The sequence below is a fragment of the Botryllus schlosseri genome, chromosome 1 (genome assembly GCF_051294905.1).
Source record: "Botryllus schlosseri isolate E-star chromosome 1, Bs_hap1, whole genome shotgun sequence".
Classification (NCBI taxonomy): domain Eukaryota; kingdom Metazoa; phylum Chordata; class Ascidiacea; order Stolidobranchia; family Styelidae; genus Botryllus; species Botryllus schlosseri.
The window spans coordinates 8,576,687-8,599,757 of record NC_137236.1 but is presented as its reverse complement, the minus strand read 5'-3'; the positions used below and the strand labels follow the sequence as shown (position 1 = coordinate 8,599,757).

Sequence of the window (23,071 nt, the reverse complement as noted above, 5' to 3'; positions counted from 1 at the left end):
CTGCGACGATACAGGGCTGGTGTGTGTGTGTGTGTAGTTGATCAATATTTGGCGCTTATCACCGATAAGGTCATTTGCGCCCGATCATGAATATTGTCCTTTGCTTGGTCTTTTTGCTTGTACGATTTTTGCGGACGACTTCCATACACGTCTTTCACTCTCTCTTGCACGCGTCCTCGTCAGTATCTGTTGCAGCCGATTTCCGTAAGCTCGACTTTACTTGCTTCTGGGCTTTTCGTACGAAAGTGCATATATGCAGTGAGGTCAGCGAACTACAGGGCTGGTAATTTGCAATTAGACTCTGGAATCGAGTTCCATAAACGTTTCACTCACAACAATGGATGCCTGGTCATCAATCAATGATAAATCATTGACTTAAACAATGAACACGAACACGATAATTATTACGCCAGTACAGTTCATCATTTCCGGGCTGACAATGGTGAATTGAATACGGCTCTTCCATTAGCATTGTCAATGCTAGCAATAACTGCAGAGTTTGGCCAATAAAATGTCGTCCAGATTATTGTGCTGAAATTTTCCTTAAATTATCATCAGTACTTGAAGGAACTGCACCGCACTGCTAAGACGCCATATCGGTCGGATTTCAAACACCTTGCAGTCAAGGTGGACACGCAGCGTATTACCACACAATAATAAACTTCATTTGATAGCTTGCATGTCATTGCGACGTCATGAATTCGTATTTTTGAATTTTTGCGTTCTGACTCTTTTAAAGCGAAGATTGTTGATATATGCTGCTCGCGCATGAAGCAGGTCTGCCCGGCCCTGAGTTGAATAATAGTTTTATATATCCCTGAGTTCTCATTGCAAAGTAACAGTCGACAAAATCCATCAAACCTCAAATTTTTTCATCACGCTGCGCAAGAACATATACCGACGATGTTTGCAACATGTTTCATGAATGCAGTGGTTTATTATAATTCATATCAAATACATTACGCGTACTTTTAGATCGCCAATTTCCCGTGAAAACACTCTCGTCACGCAGCTCAGAATTTTCTCTACAAAATCTTTCGACCAGCAGCGCACGGCGTGTTGACATCGAAAAGGCAATGTGTCATTTTTGAGAGTGAGAGCCCATTTATACATTGAAGATGTTCTGAAGGTATTTCGCCCAATTGATTAATTAATCATACGTGTATTTGAGAGGTACATAATTATTATAATTACAAATATTATATCACTAATTTGTCGAACGTTCCTCACGCCCGATTCAAGCGCGAAATATTTCCAATAGTAACGTCCCAATCCGAAATCATCGACCGGACTTCAACCTATTACCCATTTCGCTAGAGTCCTTAAAATATTGAGTGGAGGACGCCAGCCATAGGCAATGTTTGAAAACGGGCACTGTAGGAGAAAAGGTTAATAACCTTTGTGTTAGAGCGATGCGATTTTAGATCCCCTATCGTCTTCAATCGGTAAAACTACGGATCTCGACGTCACAATGACGGATTGAGACGCACTGAGCAGTCTCGGAAAAGTTTGATTATTCAGCGAAGATATATTACATGTTGTAAAATGTCTGATGATTTTCTCGTCGGTTTAAGTTGTACCGCAACTAGATAATATCAATCGTATCATACTTCCTCATTCTACATTTCCCATCCCATCAACATAAAACATAAAAATTGAAAATTCTTATTTTTTTAAAAGCAGAGACGTTAAAAACTGAACATACCATAGAAACGATGAAAAATACGGCTTAAAAGACGGGAGTATTAAAATTAATATTAAATCAAAACAAATGTCGAATTATGATGAAGGAGAAAGACATTTCACAACTGACATCATCTCGTATTTCGGCACGGCCTTGCAATGATGTTTCTTCTCGCATTTAGTACATAAATATGTAATGCATTTCGATGTATATTTAAAGCAATTAACGTTAGAAGCGGTGGAACGGCACACGTTACAATTTTCCACTACAGTCAAGTACGGGTCAATCTGAATTATTTTCAGATAGCGATCAGTTCGTACTCCGACAAAAGCGGCCTCAACGGCTTTTCGAAAGCTGTTTCGGCAACTGAAAACGACGCGTCCACTACCTATTGGATAATTGTAACGGTCGACGTCAAGAACAGCATAAATGACGCCACCGAATAGCGTGTCCATAATATGCGAAAGCCTTTCAGCTGTAATCATTCCGTGCAATCCACCCACAAAAACGGACTCATCCTCGTGGCCACGACTAACAGACGTAACGCGAATGTGGTGGCTGTCGTCAACAGACCAAGGCATAACTTGACTCTGCCAGCGACCGAATCTTTCTCCAGTCAATTGAAAATACCAGCCACCTTTCCGTTTGTCGTATACGCAATTCTGCAGCAGCTTGCTAACGCCGCGTGCCGTCTTGAACAAAAGATAAACGTAACCAATTTGCGATTTCGTTCTTGAGATCTTCACGGTGGGCCACTCTACTCGTGCCAACTCGAAACGACGGAAATTTTCGTGGAGTTCGCCCGTGGTTATGCGCGGTGGAATCCCACCAAGAAATACCTTACACGAGTAAGGCAGTGTCAGAGACTGAGGACTCGGGAACGCAAAGCCGGTCCATGTTAGCATCTTCTCGCGGTTACGTGAAGCAGCCGGATCAAAGCTCATTTCACGCCATTGACCAATGCTGATGACGCCTGCTTGTCGTCTGTGGTTGTATTCAGATTCCTCGGTCATAATGTCCCTTTCGGACGATTCACATGACTGCAATTGATCGAATACATCATTACGATCCTCATCAAGAGAAAATAGCGCGTCCGCGACTTCAATATCCGTCATGGACAACCGTGAGTGGTCATCGAAATTGAAGACTTTATCGAGAAAATCAGTTTGCTGTATAACTTCGGTGTCACCCATAGCGATCATTCGTGCCAAATCCATGCCGACGCGACGTCCAAAACGTTGTCTTCCAGCAACAGCAAGTATAAAGGCCTGTCCTGTAAATGTGTAACCACGTTAAGACACTACCCACAACTTCAGTAGATAACGCATAATCCATTCTATGCGATTTATGTCCTACCTCCAATGATTCATCCATATGATGAACGACAGAATGAGTTACACACTCCGAAAAAAGCTGGTTCGACAGCTTTTCTGTAGCCGCTACGACTATTGAACACGAAGCACCCATTACCGATCGGATCATTGTACTTCTAGACACGATGGAAAGCGTGCGATAGACGATTCAACAATGTGCGGCTTTCGGCTGTTTATATCACCAAATTAGGATCACGATATAAACTAGAAGAGCTGTGCTATTTTTCTCACAGCAGGGGCGCTTTATCAGAAGGATTTTGGACTTACTGTGTGGCATACAGCTATTAGATATGTCTGGCCCAGTTATTAAACAGATCGATTACGGCGAGTCTAATTACTAATGCCATAAGTGTCGTTATTTCGTTGCTGTTCGTATTTTCATCATATTTGTAATGACAACCTAAATAATAGAGGTAATGATTTGAAAAAAGTAGAGCGCTGTTCATCACGAGTAGAACAACAGTTTTTGCGTCACTCGTTCAATACAGTATTACTCACAATCATTCAGAAAATCTTATTTCCGTCATATCTATCATTACAATCATCTACTTCCCAAGTCCCCACTCTGGGTATTGGCAGTGCGAGTTAGTGTGGCCCGAACTATTTTTCATTGTCATAGGGAGCCGCTAGTCAGAATAGTTGAGATGCCTTAAAATGATGATGAAATTGTAGATAATTGGTTTCCAACCGGTTGGGAATTCAATGGTTTCTGATGGGGAATAGATACATTTGTTGAACATTCTATACGGGACAGTCTATACATTTACAGAGCGACATGCGCGATTACCGTCAGCTGCTCTGGGATGTATGTATCGGAAATTTTATTGCGTGTTTTTCACAAAATCTCAACTCTGGATAACCAACGCAATAACAAACGTATCCCGCACGACCAGTATGACGTGAAACAACGCTTTCGATAAATTTTGAGGGTTACCGGCAATGTTCCCTCTAAGCTGCGCACGCGCGATCGGTCTCTGCGCACAGAAGATCTAAGTTAAGCACAACAAATCCCAAGTTATGACCTATTTTTAGTCGTTACGCACCGTTGTCCAAGGGTCTGCGCAGTGAGTAGGCCTAGATGAGTCGGCGCAGACTCGGCAAAAATTAGAGGGGACATTATATAGTTACCGGTATCGGTTCATAATACGTTTCATGATGCAGTTGTAGGCTATTATCTTGCGTACTGGCGTGGATGTGTGTCTTGTGTGTACTCAACCAACCAAATAGCTGCTCCGTGATGACAAAAGTTTTGGGTAGTGGGCAATGTTCCCTCTAGGCTGCGCACGTGGGCAAATGCGCAGTGCTGACAAGGTCTCTGCGCACAGAAAATCCAAGTTGCGCACAAAAATTCCGAAGTAATGACCTTTTTTTAGTGGTTGCGGACTGTTGTCCAAGAGTCTGCGCAGTAAGTTGGGAGTGTGCGCTGCAGACTCTTACTAAATTGGAGGGAACACTGATAGTGTGGAATGAATGCTCGGAAAAAAATCTGAAGTTGGGAATGAAAACAAAAAGGTTGGGAACCGCTGTTGTAGACTCGCCGAAACTTTCCGCGGGCTGGCGTGTTATCACGAATTATATGCATGAGTTAAGGTTGTGTCTCGGCCTCCAGCGAAACCCCAAGACTGGCTTAATTAGCCGCTGGAGTTTTGGCGAAACCCAGTTAAGAACCGCCGATCAATGTTTTTTGTTCAGCCACTAACTATTGCGTCTCCATTAAATTAGGAAAAATACAATGAAAACGGATATCTTTTCCCAGAATGACACAAGTCTTCACGCCGTCAGGCTTTTATCATGCAAATGATTCTATTGTTGCAGGTAGGCGATAATCAAGTTGCCCACTGCGATTGTTTGATAAGGGGTCAGTCGTTGTATAACGATGCACCGCATCGTCACAGCATGCAAAATGCACATTGTACAATGTACATGCATGTAGTGAAATAAACTACATTGCGTCGAGAGAATCGGAATACCATCTATAGCAATACTATTGAGATTCCGGTGTATTCGCATCAAGCGCTTTGCAAAGAAATCATCTTGGCGGGGTGTCATTGTTAGCAGCGCGCCGCAGTTGCAAAGCTTTCAGTCGCCGCTTTATGGACATAATTCACGACTGTGGAAAATTCCTTGTCATGAAAAGGATGTCGCCCTTGCCGTGTTCAGTATATTTGCGAGAGTCTAGCTAGACTTCTGGACATAGCCGACATCGAACATCTTAATCTATGTTGCAACTGCTTTTTTGGCCATGATCAGAGTAGGAAAACGCAGGCAATAATCGTTCTTGTTATACTGTAGCTCGATCAGGAGAAATACTTTTACGAACTACCAATTTAGCTAGTTTGCTGGTGAACTAACTACTGCTTTTTTGAATAATTTTGGTTCTAGTTCTAGTTACTGATTGTGAAAACTAGGTAATTCTAGATATAGTTTCAGTTGCGCATGGAGAAATGGTTGCCGAGCAACAAGTACACTCGTATCGTCGTTTTGCGTCTTTCGTGATACCGGTTCTCTGATTGTGATGTTCTCGCAGCCATTGCTGGATCAGAGTTATTATTACCATCAGGGGCGTAGCCATTGTGCCGGTTTACGTGATCGAAACCCCTTCTGTTTGGAATCCTCTCTATTTTGAAATGCCTATTTTATATCCAATATTTATTTGCTAATTTCTAGTTTTTGAAACTTTTGCAACTTTTTTTACAGCTGCCGACACCTTCCTAGATACTCAAAATCTATGTAGGCCAACTATGATGTTTCAAGCTGTTCATAGGGACTATAATATAGTGTAACTTTTTGCAACTTTTCTCTATTTGTCATGCCAATTTTTACTGCAACTTTTATCAAAAGGTTCTACTCTCTTTGATTTGCATAACAAATAGCGATATGATGGGTTAGCTGCATCTCACTGTTATCTATGACAGAATGGCTTTCAAACAAGAAGTCCAACTACCCCTGCCAAGCACGACCTTGCCCGAACAAAATCTTAATAGTTCGCTTCATTAATTCTGTCGTTTAAATTTGAAATATTGTTTCCCATTTAACGAGGGACAGTCGAGACCGCGGAAAATTACATTTTCACTGAGTCACCTTTTTCAGGCTATTGCTTTTGTTACAGTCGCCGAGAGTAAATTTTTTTGTAATGCCTTGGGTCACGTTTGCAGACCTAAGGGGTTTGGGGTGTGTTATTCGACTTATTTTATGGAGAGGGGGTTATAGCTAGGGCTGGGCACAATGATTCAAGTACTCGAATCTGAATCGAGTATTAATTGTGATGATTCGAGTCGAGTAGTAAAAAATGAGTTCTTCCAGTACTGAAATTATGCGCTCCTCGCAACTAAAAGTTAATTTACTATCGAGAATTATAGTTTTGATACCATTTTCCACTAAGGAAGCTTTGAAACCATCCACCTAGCAATGTGGAGTGAAAAACGTGATTTTGAGCTCTGAGCGGAAGTGATGACCTTTTTTTTTTAGTCAACCGATCATGAAGTGGGAGAAATTTACCGGTTTTCGAGAATTCTTCTCCAGTTTTGCATGTCTGAAATTTCTGAAAAAGTGTCCTCTTTTTTCGTTTCCGAAATATGGTAAGCCTAGATAACAGTCATTATATTCTTTGTGGCGGCATAAAAGGTACATATTTGAACTTTGACATATTATATTCTGTTGTGACGTCATAATGAGTGATACTGGAATACTCGACTCGACTCGAAGCGTTTTACGTGATTCAGAATCGAATCACTCAGGTACTTGGTTTTGCCCAGCCCTAGTTATAGCTATGTTATTTGGCTTTTTTTTGGAAATAATTCCGGCATTGAACAGTTGGTTTGTGGTACAGAACTTGAAGATAGCTTTCAATACAACATCCACTGTAGTAAAATATTTATTCAACTCGAAGACTTTTCGGGTGCCTCTTTTCAAGAGTTAACGGCACACTAAAGGGATTTAAACAGAATGAAAAGCTAGGCAATGGCTAGGCAATGTGTCGAATCGGTTTAAAAAGTTGATCAAATCGGCCGTGCACCGTTGTTATTATAGTGTAAATGCGCATGTGGTGTATCCAACCAAACCACTTCTGCCAAACTTCCGAAAGGATGTACTTCCTGCTTTAAATGCAAGTAACGTCGTCTACGAATTTAAGTGCCACTGTGATAGTAGGTATGTGGGACGTACATCACAAAGATTGTTTGAACGGATAACGCAACACATTCCCAAATTGATTCGCTCAAAAACTTGCGCAAATGACCGTACGAAGTTCGCACGACAATGCAAATCAGCCGCCAAAACCGACTGTTACGACGATTACCAAGCATACGCTTCGGCAATTGGCCAACATTTAAGTGAGAACCCTTCTTGTGCTCAAAACTATAATGACCAAATGTTTACAGTCATTGCGCGAGGCAGATCCTTGTTTCATTGGAAAGCCCTAGAATCAACAATCATCCAATTGACCAAGCCTATTTTATGTAGGCAAAAATATTTTCTGTATATCTTACAAATTTCCCATTAGTGCGTTCTAATTCGTGTTTGTTATTGTTTGGTTTAAAAATGCTATGTTACTAGTATCGTACTCTTCAAGTTTGTTATTGTTGCTATCGTTACATTGCGGACTTCATGGTATGTAATTTCTGATTGTCGCGTCATACTTCGCCTTTTTGGTTTTGCTTTTCATTCTGTTTAAATCCCTTTAGTGTGCCGTTAACTCTTGAAAAGAGGCACCCGAAAAGTCTTCGAGTTGAATAAATATTTTACTACAATGGATGTTGTATTGAAAGCTATTCCAGCATTGCGTAATTTTCTTGCTATGTGCCGCAGAAAATGTAATTTTTGGCGGTTTCGCCAGACCGTGCGTTAAATGGCCATAAAGTAACAAATTTGACTGGTCTTCAGGAACTAGGTTATACAGAGGAATCTTTCGAATATCTCAAACCCTATTATTTCAAAAAAAATTATAAATGTAACTTTTTACTGCAACTTTTGTGAAAATTAAATGCATCTTTCTCGTGATTTCAGTGCAACAAAAACTTGCCCTACTAATTACCAATTCACCAATTCCTATTATTGTGGCTTCGGAAGGGAATCTAGTTAGTTATAAAAAGTGAGTAATTCTAGTATAGTTCTTGTGGCGCATTTTGAAAATTCCGTAGTTTGTATGGGACTGCCAAGAGATTCGTTAGCGATATTTCACGCGCCTATGCGCAGATGAATGGGTAATGTTGTTTCTTCTGATGTCGTAACGGCACTACCTTTACGTCGATTAACGAATATTCATTCCAAGGTCATAATTTTAAGCCTATCAGCAGCAGCCTTTTTGTTCTGGGATATTCAGCTGTTGAATAAGAGTATGGAAACGAAAAAGTGCCGCCGCAATCTATTTGAAGAGGAAAAAATAGGCTTTGACTGCTCCGAAGGTATCGTTTCCTAACCTCTGTTGTTGTTATGTCGGGTGAATATTTCAACGTGGCTGCTAACGACTGCCAATTCTGCATATGTGTGTTTATTTTTATCAAAACTACTAAAAATAAAATTGAATATAACAAAAAAGGGAATTTTGTAAACATAGATTATATAAAAGTGTTCGATAAAAATTTCAACAACAACTGAAAGGAGTTTGTTTGAAGCGACAACGCAATTGTGTAAAGCAATAAGTATTTGAACAATTTCTGGAGAGATCATTCCATCTATTAGTAGGTCTATGATACTTGCCCGCAAAATCTGAGTTTTCGGTATTAATCAAAATACTTTGGAATCCGTGAGAGAGAGTTTAATTTTTCGGATTTAGCGCACTGATTAGACATGCAGGCCTCGCGCGACCCGAGCTGCCTTTAGCTCAAATCGCATATATATTATATATATATGATGGAAGAAAACCAACGGCATTTTTGGAATCAGCACGCCAAAATTAGCCTAAATCAATTGCAAAATCAAAGTCAACAAATTTTTCCTTCAAAATTGTTGACCAGTGTAATCTGACTCCAGAACGATGCTGTATACTTTGCTGCGTACATCTTTCCTTCAATCGACCCGACCTTGCGTATACCACCTCGACTTGACACACGACAATCCGCCCTGCAAACATAAGACCACAGACAACGAAGACGTTTTTTTACCGCCACCTCACGACGTATTGTCGTTATTGAACCAACTATAAATAAATTCAAATGCAACGGTTGAATTTCAATACAACGCCCCAGTTATGGACCCGTGGGGACATGTGGTGCTGGACCGTGTTCACTTGGAATGTCTTCGTAACTATTTCTGCCGCTTTTCGCGTAGAATTACGTTTGCTTGTTCTTGTCTGAACAATGAGCTTTTCTCACGTCGTCGTAGTTGATGCAATGTTGCATGTATGTGTGAGCTTTCTGCCAGTATGTGCGTACAATTAACTTGTACGACTTACATTCTTACCTTCAATTTCCTGTTGATCTGTGACTCATATACAAAATACAACCGGTGCCATCGAAGTATATTCAAATGGCAACTTTCAAAACATCGATTTTCAATGTCCGTATGCGTCCGTATAGTACAGGGGTGGGCAAACTACGGCCCGCGGGCCACACAACACCTTTCTGTGCGGCCCGCGAGAGTCTAAAGACACTTCTTAAAAATATTGATAAAATACGTACTAAAAATCGAATTATTGCAGCGACTTGATCAAAATTTTTCTCAGTATATGTACCATGATAATTCTCACCATGGCTCTCAAACTGGGGTCACGACCCCTTGGGGCGGTGAAAGCATCTTAAGGGGGGGCGCGAAGCTGAGCTCAACTGAAATTTTTTTCTCGCTTAGCGCGATTCACACCCGATCCATAACTATTGCTCTGTATTTCGTCTGAATTTCCTATTTAAAAATCTCTCATCCACACTCCACACTCGTAACCTTCCATGCTAACAAACTATTCGTCAGGTTTGCTAGGTTTGCTAGCATCCTGGTTGCGTTTAGTGATATGACGATAAGGGGTCGCGAAATCTTTCACCGTCATGAGGAAGCAGGACGTGTCTTAAAAAATTTGAGAGCCACTGTTCTGAGGTAAATACTTCCTATATTAACTTTTTGTTATGATTTACCTTCTGGCGCGACAGCCCGATCTCAAGGCCCGCGCTGTTTGAATAGCTGAACATCACAAAAATACCATACGACATAATTCGGATCACGAGTATGATTTCAGATTGGCCGCTGCCATTTTGAATATTTCAGTGATGTGCTTATAAAAACGATTCGTGCGTGTCTTAAGGTAGATTCGTTCTCTATATGAGTAAAATTAGGGTATTTATATATCATCTACACATAGTAGAAGCGTGTTTGAAACTAACATTTTTATGATGCTGTCAGCATTGTATGTTCTGGAACTGAACCAAAAGTGGAATTGGTAAATCTATGAACAGAGCGCTGCTCACAAATTTAAATTCCAATCCTGTTCTTAGAATCGACTGTCCGACATTCATCCCTATAGTTTTCACAAATTGGTTGTGGAGGTCGACCAGTCTATGAAATCCCGCCACAGTTTCCGACGCGCGTACGATATCACCACAACAATGTTTGGCGTGTTTTAAATAAGCATATATATTATCTCCATGTCTTCACTATATACTGAAATTCCGATATTGTGTTTTGGTTTATAATCCCAATTTTATATAGTGCGACCCGCGAATGGATTCAGATGTTGAATGCGACCCGCGAGCTCAAAAGTTTGCCCACCCCTGGTATAGTATGACGAAGCACGGACCGCGGCCGGGTAGGATAACCGGCTGAATTTTCGAATTCTTGGCCGGATCTGGTTCGGAGCCGGATTAGTAGGCTACTTTTTTCTGTTACGGCCGCAGTCGTATAGGAGCCGGATCAATACTTTATACTAATAATATGACTGCCTTAACCTCTCCACCACAAAAATATCAATACTTAAGAGAAACGTTCATGGAAATAAACCACATTCTAAGTACAAGTTGGTATAATTACTTCAGAAAAGGGTTGGGTTCGCTCTGTGAGATTTTGATGTCCTGTTTGCATTGTTTCAATCAGTATCAATACTATCCTGTGAGTAGACAAGTATTATCGGAGATTGTTAGGACCGGATCCCATTCATTTCAGGAATCCGACCTAAGAGTCAGACCGGAGTCGGACCAGAGCTTAGAAACAGAGGATGGGAGTAGGACCGTAAATTTTGTCGATCCTGTTCCGCACAACCGTATAGGGATCTCCCGCCCCACAAAACTAGGTTGACTCCGTATGTAGAGTAGTATGCTTACGTTTTCATCATGTATTCTTAAATACTGATTCAGGGTAAATAACTATCCACCTACTTATCTTACCTTGACCTATACAGACCTGTCACTTACACCACCATGTGGATCCAGCCCTCCTACTCGACACGACAATACACTAAGGGATGAAGATGTCACGATGACGATATTGTTACTGCGGATTAAAAAGCTTCGAATGGAGACTGAGCTTCTTCGTGTCGAAAGAATAGAAAGAGATTTACATTTACATGACCTTCTGGCTGCTGTTAACAGAGTTATTACCGCCACACGGAAAACTGAAAAGGATGTCAAATAACGCTACCCATCACCATGTCTTAATAGCTGATGTGTTGTTGAATCGGGATTATACTCCAGAACCTTCTTAACGTAGTCGTTCTTGTCATCCGCATATAAATTCTTGGGTAACCAAGGTCAAATGTAATTAAATTTATATTCCATGTGATTGTTATGAATGATGTCGGGCGGATTTTGACTATTGTGTATATGTATCAATGATAGATTCGAGGTTGCTGATTACGAATATCATATTAGTTATTGTCTTGCCAGATTGACTCACTAAAAGATAGGTAGATACCTAAATATCCAACCTTACTGGGTAATGGGTAATGTTGTTTCTCCTGATGTCGTAACGGCACTATACCTTAGCGTCGATTAACGAATATTCAATCCAAGGTCATAATTTTAGGCCTATCAGCAGTAGCCTTTTTGTTCTGGAATATGCAGCTATTAAATAAGAGCATGGAAACGAGAAAGTGCCGCTGCAATCTATTTGAAGAGGAAAAACAGGCTTTGACTGCTCCGACGGTATCGTTTTCTAACCTCTGTTGTTTTTATGTCGGGTGAATATTTCAACGTGGCTGCTAACGACTGTCAATTCTGCATATGCGTGTTTATTTTTAACAAAACCACTAAAAATAAAATTGAATATACCAAATAAGGGAATTTTGTAAACATAGATTATATTACTGTATCTGTGAAAGACCTTCTGATACTGGAGATGTAAAGGGTACAGAGATTCAACAGTCGTTTTCAGAAAGGTTTATTATACGTCCTCACTAGGGCTGGGAAACATCGACTATACCGGAGTGATTCGTTTCTAAATAACGTATTATGCTTCGAGTCTAGTAATCGAGTATCGGTCATTATGAGGTCATAACAATATGTAACATTTCATAGTTCAAATATGTACCCTTTATGCCACCACAAAGAATATAATACCTGTTATCCATCACATTGAAGATGCCTTGGGGTAATTTTTCGACAATTCTTATTTCATTGCACTTCTTGACAATGTTGTGGGATGATCATGACTTCGGAAATGACCTGTTTCCAGTAACCTTCGTAGCTTTGTACTACATTTTCGTATACTACGATGCGGATATTCAAACTTTCAAGGCTTCAACAATGAAAATGAGTATAATTCTCGGTGTTAAATTCAGCTTCAGTAACGAGGAGCGTATAATTTCAGCATTCCAAAAAGATCGCCTTTCACTACTCGACTCGAATCATTAAAATATAATATACACTAGATTCAGATTCGAGTACTCGAAATATTGTGCCCAGCCCTATTCCTCACGACACTTGTTTAGACTAGAAGGCAGCATGCTTTCATGTGTCCACCAAGTGTCCATTCTACCTCGTCAGAACCATTATAGATAACTAACGTACGGATAGATACGCAACACCCTTTGTCACGCTTGCTTGCCCGGAGGTTATTACTGCTCAGCAATCTGAACTCACCATCATTGGCAATCCCATAGCTGACGACCCGCGCGCTTAAATTCAATAAAGTTGATCTTATTTGAAAGCTACTGTCGCACTAATTCCGAAAATATACATTAAAATCTAATCAGGGCAATGGAGCCGCCCCTTGAAATACACCTCAAAGTCTGAAAATCGGCATTGTTCTGAACAATCGCAACCACGCAAGGGCCGTTGTTATGGTCATTGAGCTGCGTCGCTGCGATTGTTTAGGACAATGCCAATTTTCAGACTTTGAGGTGTATTTCAAGCAATACAAAATTATCCAAGTAGAGCAATGGTTCTCAGCCGCCGGTCCGTATACCAGCACCGGTCCTCCACATATTTTAAGACTTTATACCCTAATTTCAAGTTGCAAAATTCTGAAGGATTGTCAATTGATGAAACAAAATTTTCAGAACTTCGTTGAGGTAACATTGGTCCTGAAAACATGTTCTATTCAACTTGAAGTTCAAGCCGTCTCCTTTGATGAGAAGCTAGCGACAAGCTGACTCGCTAAACCGCTCAGTATGCACGATTATTCGTTCTCGATTCCTTCATATTGTGGATAACCTCGTATTAGTCGTATCGCGATTTCCAGTATATTCCAGGTCTTTTCGTGCGGCATATCGCAGTCATAGTACGTCTGTTGGTAGTGTGAAATGAGCAAGGTGATTTGTCCAGTGCTGGGATCAATCACTTCGAGTCACGTCAATTTGATTCATTGCACATTCTGACTCGAGTCAACTCAAGTCACTCGATTTTTTGAGGTGGCTCGGGTCAAGTCAAGTCACTAGTCAAGTCGAAGTCCTGTCAAATTTTTTAAATTCAGGACATGATTCAAGCCATTTCATTTTGCGAGATGGCTTGAGTTCAGATTGATTTACAATGAATTATGGATCGGTTAACGAATATCAAGGTACTTTCATACAATAAACTGGACATTTTATGGATCACGTATGCGTAGAACTACTAGTCCACATCAGTAACTGTCCGCCGAATAGATGACGAAATATGATATCTCAGTAGTTGAAGCAAATTGATATGATCGAATACACCAGGGGTTCTCAACCCGCGGCCCGCAGACGATTCTTTTGCGGCACGCGACATCTTTCAATATGAACGCAATAACTACTGCTACAGTATCGTTATGGAAGACCGATGTGTCACATTTGTCGAAGAACAGTTGTTGTAACAAAGCCTAGAAGCTTCAAATGGTAGCACGACAGTTTCGTCTGGAGTTATACATACCGCCTGATCTTAGAGAAAACGTTGCTAGCTTGGTGTCAAGCCCAGCAACCCATATTATTTCGAGGCATTTTTAAAATTGCCGACGACGTGACAGACGCATTGTTCAAAATTGCTTGGAATATCGATAAACCGAAGAGTCTGCTAGAGAATGTGTGACTTCAATAAAAATTTAACGTACTGTGCGAATATTCGCTGTTTCCGGAACTTAGCAGCAAGTTCAATATCACCTGACAAATTTCGAGGCTACAGTTGTCTGATTCAGCACTCAACAGTCACCAGAAGAGTAGGCCTAACAGCTATCTCAGTCGATCTTTTATCGCATGTTTTGAAAGACGTTGACACGCATAGACTACTTTGGCCTAGCATTGGACGAATCCATCGACTGCACACAATGCACACTGCACAGTGCACACACATGACACATTGCATAGCTAATTATCCAGGTGCGTTTTATCAGAGTGGACATATTTCCAGAGGAAATGCTGACGGGGCAAACGTGAAAAGGGGACCAGTGAAAAACATCAATTTGACAAAGCTGACTTCTGTAACTATTGGTGTAAGGGTCCAGTCATGGAAGGAAAGAGGTAGAGTTGATTGGTTTGCTCAGAAATGTCCCCGAACGTCTGACTTGTTATAGCACTGAGAGCTAAAAGTGATAATGACCTCTGCAACGAAAATGTCACCGTAATTTTATACTTGCTCTCTCTCACGCATTGAAACAGCGAGTTCGGTTCTCTGGTGGAAGGGTTTGAAGGGTACACATACCAACATGGCAACGAATAGAATGTACGCTCCATGAAGGAATTTAGACTACTTGAAACACTTGAAGATAGATATCCTTACACAAAACAGCAACTGCAAACTTACGAACGCTCTCCATTATTGCCTTAGAATGCATGAAAATGTAGTAAATTCCCGTATAAGACTGGTAAATAGGCTACAGTAGCCTAAATTTAATAGTGGTTCACAAATACATGGTGATAAAGTTCTGCGGCCCGCGGCGTCTTTTAGTATGAAAATGCGGCCCGTTATACGAGGGAAGTTGAGAACCCCTGGGATACACAATCTACCTATCCAATATTCATGTACGATACAATTGAAGCCTGTACCAATTGTTAACAAGTAATATAATTATATAAAGTAATATATCATTCCTATCTAATTTATGCAACAGGTTCGTCACGACTAGTACTGAGCAGAAAGGCACTGCTACAGATAGAATACTACAAGTCTACGACAACGTAAGCTCTAATCCAGCGGTTCTCAACCGGGGGTCCGCGAAACATTTTCAGGGGGTCCGCGAGAATTTAAATTTGCAAAGGAACTGATACACAACTTGTAACTTATTTTAAACTGTTTTGAAACCTACAACAACAGAATGTCTGTATGAGATGACATATCTTATACTGTGCTAACTCATTTTAATCGCCAAATTGCAAATAGCGAACAAATTCACGAACCAACCGAACTAACAAATTCACGAACCAACCAACTAACGGCAAAGGCAAGGCTGATTAACATATTTCGATATCGGCTTAGTAAGCACCAATCAGTGTTATGAAAATTATGTGCAGCTATTTTCTTGTCGCGCGAACCGCGAAGTTTTTCCGATTTAAAGAATAAGTTCCGCATCAAAATACTCTACTTTAGCGTGATAATGTCGGGCCATCATCCGGTTTGGTTCAAATTAATGAGTTTACTGAAATTTTTTATATCTCATTTTTTTGGATCGTGTGAATTTTGTAGAACTTTTATTGCGGTCCTAGAAAATGGTATCGCAGACCCCAAAATGACGGCGGAACTCACTTTGAGAATCACTGTGCTGTATAAAAATGACTATAATCTGGACGTGATCACTTCATTAAAAATATGTTTCTCCATTTGGTGCCATATGTTGCGATTATACCCGAAGGTGTCGTTGAAGGCGTCACACGGTATTATGGTACATTCGCCTCTACCCATCTTTGTGGATATGAATCAAATTGAAGGGGTGAATTGTCAAGACTTGACCATACATTTCAAGAAATGCAGCTGCAGAATTAGCTTGGAAATAATATAATTCTACCCAATTTCTTCTTATAGTATGATGTTATTTTCAAGAATGGTCATTTGGTTGCTGTTTATCACCAGCTTGCATCGGATATTTGCACGAGACAGATGACGGTTGCACGATAATTGAACTAAGCTTGAACTAAATTTTGAGGGGGTCCGCGGAGGTCCGTGAAGGTTCAAAAGGGGTCCGCGAAGACAAAAAGGGTGGGAACCACTGCAATCCAATGATTCCCAACCGCGGCTTCAAGGTAGCTTACTTGTGGCTCTGATTGACCTCCAAACATGCCAGAAATATATATTAGACAAGTTGCTGTTTGTTTCTATGAATAGGTATAGTTGATGTCTGTATACAAATGCTATATGGAGGGATATTAGTTATGTACATTTTAAACATCGCCGAATGTAATAACTGGGACAATCAAATGATATAGTAATCCCATAAAATTATTATCTTCCGTCGATTTGACAACAATTTCTACAAGGACTTGGAAGGGAATATAAGCTTATGCATTAACGGTCTAGGCCAGACCAGACAATGTATTCGGTGTCTGCGTATTGTATTGCTATACGTTGATATTGAGCAGAGTGTAAAACGGGATTCTGTAGGGGAGATGTGGTACCGATGGATCAAAAATTGCAAAATGATCTCTGGCCCTCAAATCTTCAGCCGAGAATGGCAGATCTTTTGCTGTCTCAACACTTCGATACAAGCTCTACCTATCGCCGACATTTACATGAATATCCGTATTTTCAAAAAATATTTATAAACGTTTAAAATTCGTTGCTCGAACGTGTCATCGGTCCCCACCCGGTGGGTCCAACGGCACACGACCATGGGACCTATGAAACACACGCTCAAAAACTCAAATTTTTAACTTGTTTTGTTGTGTACTCTACAGCAAGCCAAAGAAGAATGTTTCGTCGCGACTTTCAGGAATAAAATAGATTATATCAACTGAAATGTTGACATAAAATCATGTTTTGATTTACGCCTAAACTTACAAAATTAATGCCGCATACAAATTACCCTCAAATCGACATTTTGACTTTCAAATAACTCGTAATAGCGATAAAACACCGTAGGTACCAATGATTTATAGCCTATATATGTGTAGGGGAGTTTTGTTGTTAAGTGATTAGTTGGCCCATCTATTTTGCTTGATTTGGCCATGGTACCATAGGTCCCCCACCCCATAAATATTGTAATTGACTTGAAAATAGTCCACTCGAGGATGGTATTGATTAAAAAAAGATGTGCCATTATATACCCTGATACAAGCCCTATACTTCACATCAAAAATGATGGCGGGTTTGTTAGTCTGAAAGGTGATATAGAAAAATGCAAATGTCGATCCAAATTTACTTTACACCCCCTAAAACGTAAATCATTCGTCACAGGCCCCGTAACTCACGCAGGTCGAATTTTTTGGCATGTGAGGAAAGATTCTGTCAGCATGTAACTGCAGGCAAATTCACGGAGTGTTATCATGGGATTATGATGGAGAATTTTTCAAGTATTTTCGGTCCCAGTGATCCATCGGTACCACATCTCCCCTACTTGCTACCGATATTACCTCTTTAACAAGTTATACAGCAGTATAGCCAACATCCACATCGCACGGATATGGCTTTTATGATAGAATAAACATATGAAATCAAAATTGACCCCGTATATCAGACAACGACATCAATTTCGTTGGTACGTTGGTTAAATAAGCGTCATGTAGGTTATTTCGCTCTTGATGTTGTGTGATTGCTGGTCATGCTCATAGCAGAGAGTCGCTAAATATTCACACACGGAAAGCTGGATATTTCGAGCAAACTTTTGTAACAAAGCAAAAAACATGTTTGAGATTCTCAAGGTGCTTGGTCGATTAGTGTCGACTTTTTATGCTGTCAGCGCGATGTATAGCGTGGCCCGCAGTTGAAATACAATACATTGAAACCAAATATGTTATAATGAAGTTAAAATTGTAATATATGAAAAAGGTTCACAGTGCAGAACCTACCAAGGTTCGATTGTTAACGCTAACCTCTAAATTCCCGAGGTTCACACACACAACGCGAACGCGAACCTCACGTTCACACCATCACTAGTTATAACTGTTGATGAGGGAATTAAAAATAATGACATTCGGTGTATATATTAGAGAAACACGCGTGAATTGGAGGTAAATCGCGGAAGGCGCGAAATATTTTTTCAGTTGCCGCTTCATCGCGCCCCCTTCCGATCTTTCAGGCCTGCAGGATGGGAACCACTGCAGTAGACTATACTCAATGGACGTCTAACTGCTTTCAGCTATACGCACTGCTGTCGTGCTACCACAATTATCTCAAGAAGTCATCAGTGGGTAGTTGTCTGTATTCTGGTGATTACTCCATTTCCTATTAATTGCCATCCGGCATCCAACCACTCGCCTCTGCTGTTATGTGAATCGGGGATTCATTTAAACCATGTTGGCACAGCTGCTGTACCAATCGACGAACTTAAGTCAGCTCTACTTATTTTCGCAGGTTAAGTTTTCCGCTCTTGGATTTAATATATTATTGATTTTATTGATCGTAATGGATACACAATCAGGAGCTAAAGGTAAGACAATCAGCTCAGAGAAGCCATCTATTACCGAGCCTCTGCTAGGGAATATGGAACAATGTTTCGATGAGGATCGCGTCATCATTCGTGGTGGCGATGGCGGTAAGATCGATTATGATATATTAATTTGACTTTAACCATCACATCATGAGCGTAAAATATCTAGAATTACATTATTGCGAATACCTTTATCGGGTAGCTGTAAGTTGTTTGCCGCTCCATGATGTTCCTTCTAATGGTGAACATATTGTGGTTCCATTATAGAAAAGAACGGGTTAGCAATCCGACACACTACACTTATTGTAAAAAGTCAATTTGTCCTTGTCCGGGATTTTTCAAAGACTCTGTCCTCTTTATGGAATACACTTATTTCATTTGGATTTTCTAGTTTGATCACCATACGCATTTATTCGCTATTGCCAATGCGTTGCAGTTCGTTTTTCACTATCACAGTTGAAACGTACTACAATCACCAGCTATAAAGCGTTGAAATTTATCAAACACTTGTCAATCCCCATAAAGTTCTGACAAACCTCTGCCAGCTATCGATGCTTCGAACACATAGTAGGTTCCGAGCTCACTCGAATGGCAACACCTATGACAGTTGCTCCTCAAGTGGGCGACATCGACCCCAGGAGGACGATTTATAGACGAGGCTGGCTAACAATACGAAGGGATGATTGGGAGGCGAAAACGTTCGAAAGGGGCCATAGGGGGTGAAAATTTTAATACTTTCGGTCAAATATATTTTGGACTAATTGAGTACCACGAAAACATCTCTTTGCTGATGAACTCTAGCTTCATGGGAGCGGTGAACAATGAACATATCTGAAACGCGATAAGGAGACGTTGAATCAAATGAGTTTGCGTATACTGCCGATCAAATAGTCTTTTTCTACGTGTGAATATATGTAAACGCGAACACATGACGTCAAGAAATGTTACGATGCTAACTTACACATACATTAGCTTGCTATATCAGCTTTCTGTTCACGCCAACATTTGTTTTCTGAGAGTTATTAGTCATTCCGTTATTAAAAGACTGGTATATGTGAGTAAACGGAAGCGTATTATCCTGATTATATGCCAACTTCTTGGTAAATTTCTTATTTATCTAGAGTTCATATTGGCCCTACAAAAACCCAGAATTTTCAGCCAGGATTGGTGAGTTGCTAGGAAATCTTTATGAGCCCGACAAGTGTTTTACCACTGTTTTCACTCATTATTCAGGTTGCATTGAACCTTCTAAATATATCTACCTGCAACAGAACCTACGTCTGTCCGAATGACGCCGCCCATACATAATAGCCTAATTAGTGACGCGGTACGTTTTCAAACGAAAACCCCGCGTCCGATCACACCCGAAATTACAGTAAATTCTATGCGGTGATAGCTGCTATCCTTGCATTACAGTGAACATATCGCGGGACCGCATACGAGATCAAACCGACGAGGAAGGCGTTCGCCCGTCCGTCGAATTTGGAATGGATGGTGGTATTGGGTCACAAAAGACGGACGTACGCTACAACGTCCCAACTCCACCGGATGAGAAAACAGGTTAAGATATTCTAAATGACCGATGTTGATTGCAGTGTGTGATTTTCCGTATTGCTGCAGTCACTGTACGTTTTTATGTTTACTAGAGCTATTATAATATTTCAGGAAAAATCTTGCGTGAGTTGGAGAGTGATCAATCTGATTCGAAGGGCGCACTGGAACTTGTGGCACCTGTAACTGCTGGCGACGAAGAATCTCTGACGTTGCACGAAACTGAACAAGTCGTGCCGGCAGCTAATGGTGTGACTTGTGACACTAGTTATCTATGTTTAAGTGACCAGAGCTGGTCAGTAAAATCTAATCTTTTGGGAGTACTGAAGTAGTTCTTACGGACGTCGATTACTTGCTTAATTAGTTAGGATCTTTTATTAATTTTACTCCACTTGAAAGTTTTAATTTTTAGTCAAACTAACATCTGGAACAATTCCTCACTTGGAATTGCATCACTCCACGAGCGTAATTGTCATGAAATCTGTGTGTAGCCAAATGCAGAAAAATATCACGGAAGCGGAATATTATGTTTTATAAATAGCAGCTATGTTCATTAGGGCTCTTTAAAAATGACTTTTTTTTCTCAACTCGTACTGGCTACTTGATAAAATTGTTAGGTTACCTAATTTAAGCCTACACACCAAATTTGGTTCAATTCCAACCACTAGCCGTATTGCCACAGGAGAAGAAGGTTTCTATTTATTATATAAAAATAAATAACAAAAAATTTGACAATTTTCTGTTCACCCCATGAAAGTGATAGGCTGTGTATAGAAACGATGCTCACCAAATTTGGTTCAATTCCAACCAGTGGAAGCGGAGTCATTGCCGTCGCAAAATTTGGATTTGAATAAAATAGTATTTACGGTAAGCACAACTATAATAAATGAACAAAGAATGGATCACCGTAAATACTATTTTATTCAAATCCAAATTTTTCGACGGCAATAACTCCGCTTCCACTAGTTGGAATCGAACCAAATTTGGTGCGCATCGTGTCTATAGACAGACTAACACTTTCATGGGGTGAACAGAAAATTTTCAATTTTTTTAGTATTTATTTTTATATAATATAAGTAGAAACTTTCTTCTCCTGTAGCAAAGCGGTTACTGGCTGAAACTGAACTAAATTTTGTGTGTAGGCTCAAATTAGGTAACCTAACAATTTTATCAAGTAGCCAGTACGATTTGAGAAAAAAAAAGTCATTTTTGAAGTGCCCTAATGTTCATGTCGGTAATTTTGTTATTCTGCGTTAGCTGAGTATTTGAAAGCTGCCAACATCAGAGATTGAGGATTCATCTACGAATCAAATGTGTTAACAACTAGTGAAATGTCCAGTATTTTACTTGAAGTAGTTTTCTGTTTCGTGAAGAATATCTTCATCCATTCGCAGTCAGGTGAAAGTGATCATTACCTCTATTATAGTGGCACCATCATTGGCAAATTTGATCATCGCTGGACTTGTCAAGACATTAAATGATATGCATCAATGTTTATCGTTACAGAAGCATTACCTCCTGTAAGCGCGGGCGGCGATGATTTCGGATTCAATGGGTGCCCAAGCGACTCTACGACTCTATTGGAAGAGCCTGTCCGGAGTAAAGAGGAAAACTCGCCGGATACCAATACTGCTGCGTCGACCAGTGGCTACAGTGAGTATAGCTTTTATTTTGAGACGGACAGCCTCTCGGTCAATGTCATCCATTACTATCGTTAGACTGGGAGTTGCCGAGAAATAGATCGGCTTACAATTTAATATTGCTGATTCTTGCCATTCGCTAATTAGTTCACAGATGCGCATTTTCACGCTGCGCAAACGACACGTCACGTGATGTCTAATTCTAATACGGATGTATTTGTCGTTCTTCTGTTTTGCTTCCCGGGAATAAGGCTTGGTATATTACGGAGGCATTGCTGGTTGGCAGGTATATGTAGGTGGTGAGCTTCTTTTATGACTGCAGAATTTGTTATAGTTGTAGAAAGTGGATGTAAACTACTGACTTCAGATCCGACCCTGGTTTAAACCCTAACAATGAAGGCGAGAGCGAACTTTCATGGAAGACAGTTCCGACGAATAAATCGGATCGCTATGTTACGTTGGTAATCTCGTAAATCCAAATATTTTACAAATATATTTACGTTGTATATATATGAGACAAGGTAGAGACAATTTAATGTGTTCTATTCGATCTCTTACTACATTTGTGGACTGTCAACATGTTGCTTTTAGATAACGACACGCCGACGAGTGATCCTATCGGCGGGGACACCGAAGATGATGATGGCATGTGTTCTATAATGTGGCTTAAAAAATGCGGTAAAAAGTATGCATGCTGCGTGATCGTGCTGATTATCATTGCGACGATAGTGCTCGCAATATTTTTTACGACGCCGCGTTCCCGTCACATTCAATTGGTGGGGGTTTGGATTAACGGATCCAAGTTCTTCAATTGGATCGAGCTCAACGAGACACAAGAAAATGACTGATCGCTGATGCGCGCAGCAAGACATGTGACAATTGTACTTGTACCATTGCATTTGTAATAAAGCCACGCTAAGCGTGCTAATAACAAA

The 23,071-nt window shown here is 40.4% G+C and overlaps 1 protein-coding gene across 3 annotated transcripts; it reads left to right on the top strand.

Annotated features, from left to right (window-relative positions):
* The first annotated feature begins 18,863 nt into the window (after positions 1-18,863).
* On the top strand, positions 18,864-23,071 carry LOC145440600 (uncharacterized). 3 transcript variants are annotated; one of them, XM_080318257.1, is made up of 5 exons: positions 18,864-19,050; positions 20,362-20,505; positions 20,611-20,745; positions 22,003-22,149; positions 22,728-23,071. In XM_080318257.1, exons 1-5 carry the CDS (start codon positions 18,921-18,923, stop codon positions 22,982-22,984), a joined length of 813 nt encoding a protein of 270 aa, XP_080174383.1. In that variant the 5' UTR covers positions 18,864-18,920; the 3' UTR covers positions 22,985-23,071. The 3 variants fall into 3 exon arrangements, with proteins under 3 accessions (XP_080174383.1, XP_080174395.1, XP_080174392.1); XM_080318269.1 differs by lacking the exon at positions 20,362-20,505; XM_080318266.1 differs by lacking the exon at positions 20,611-20,745.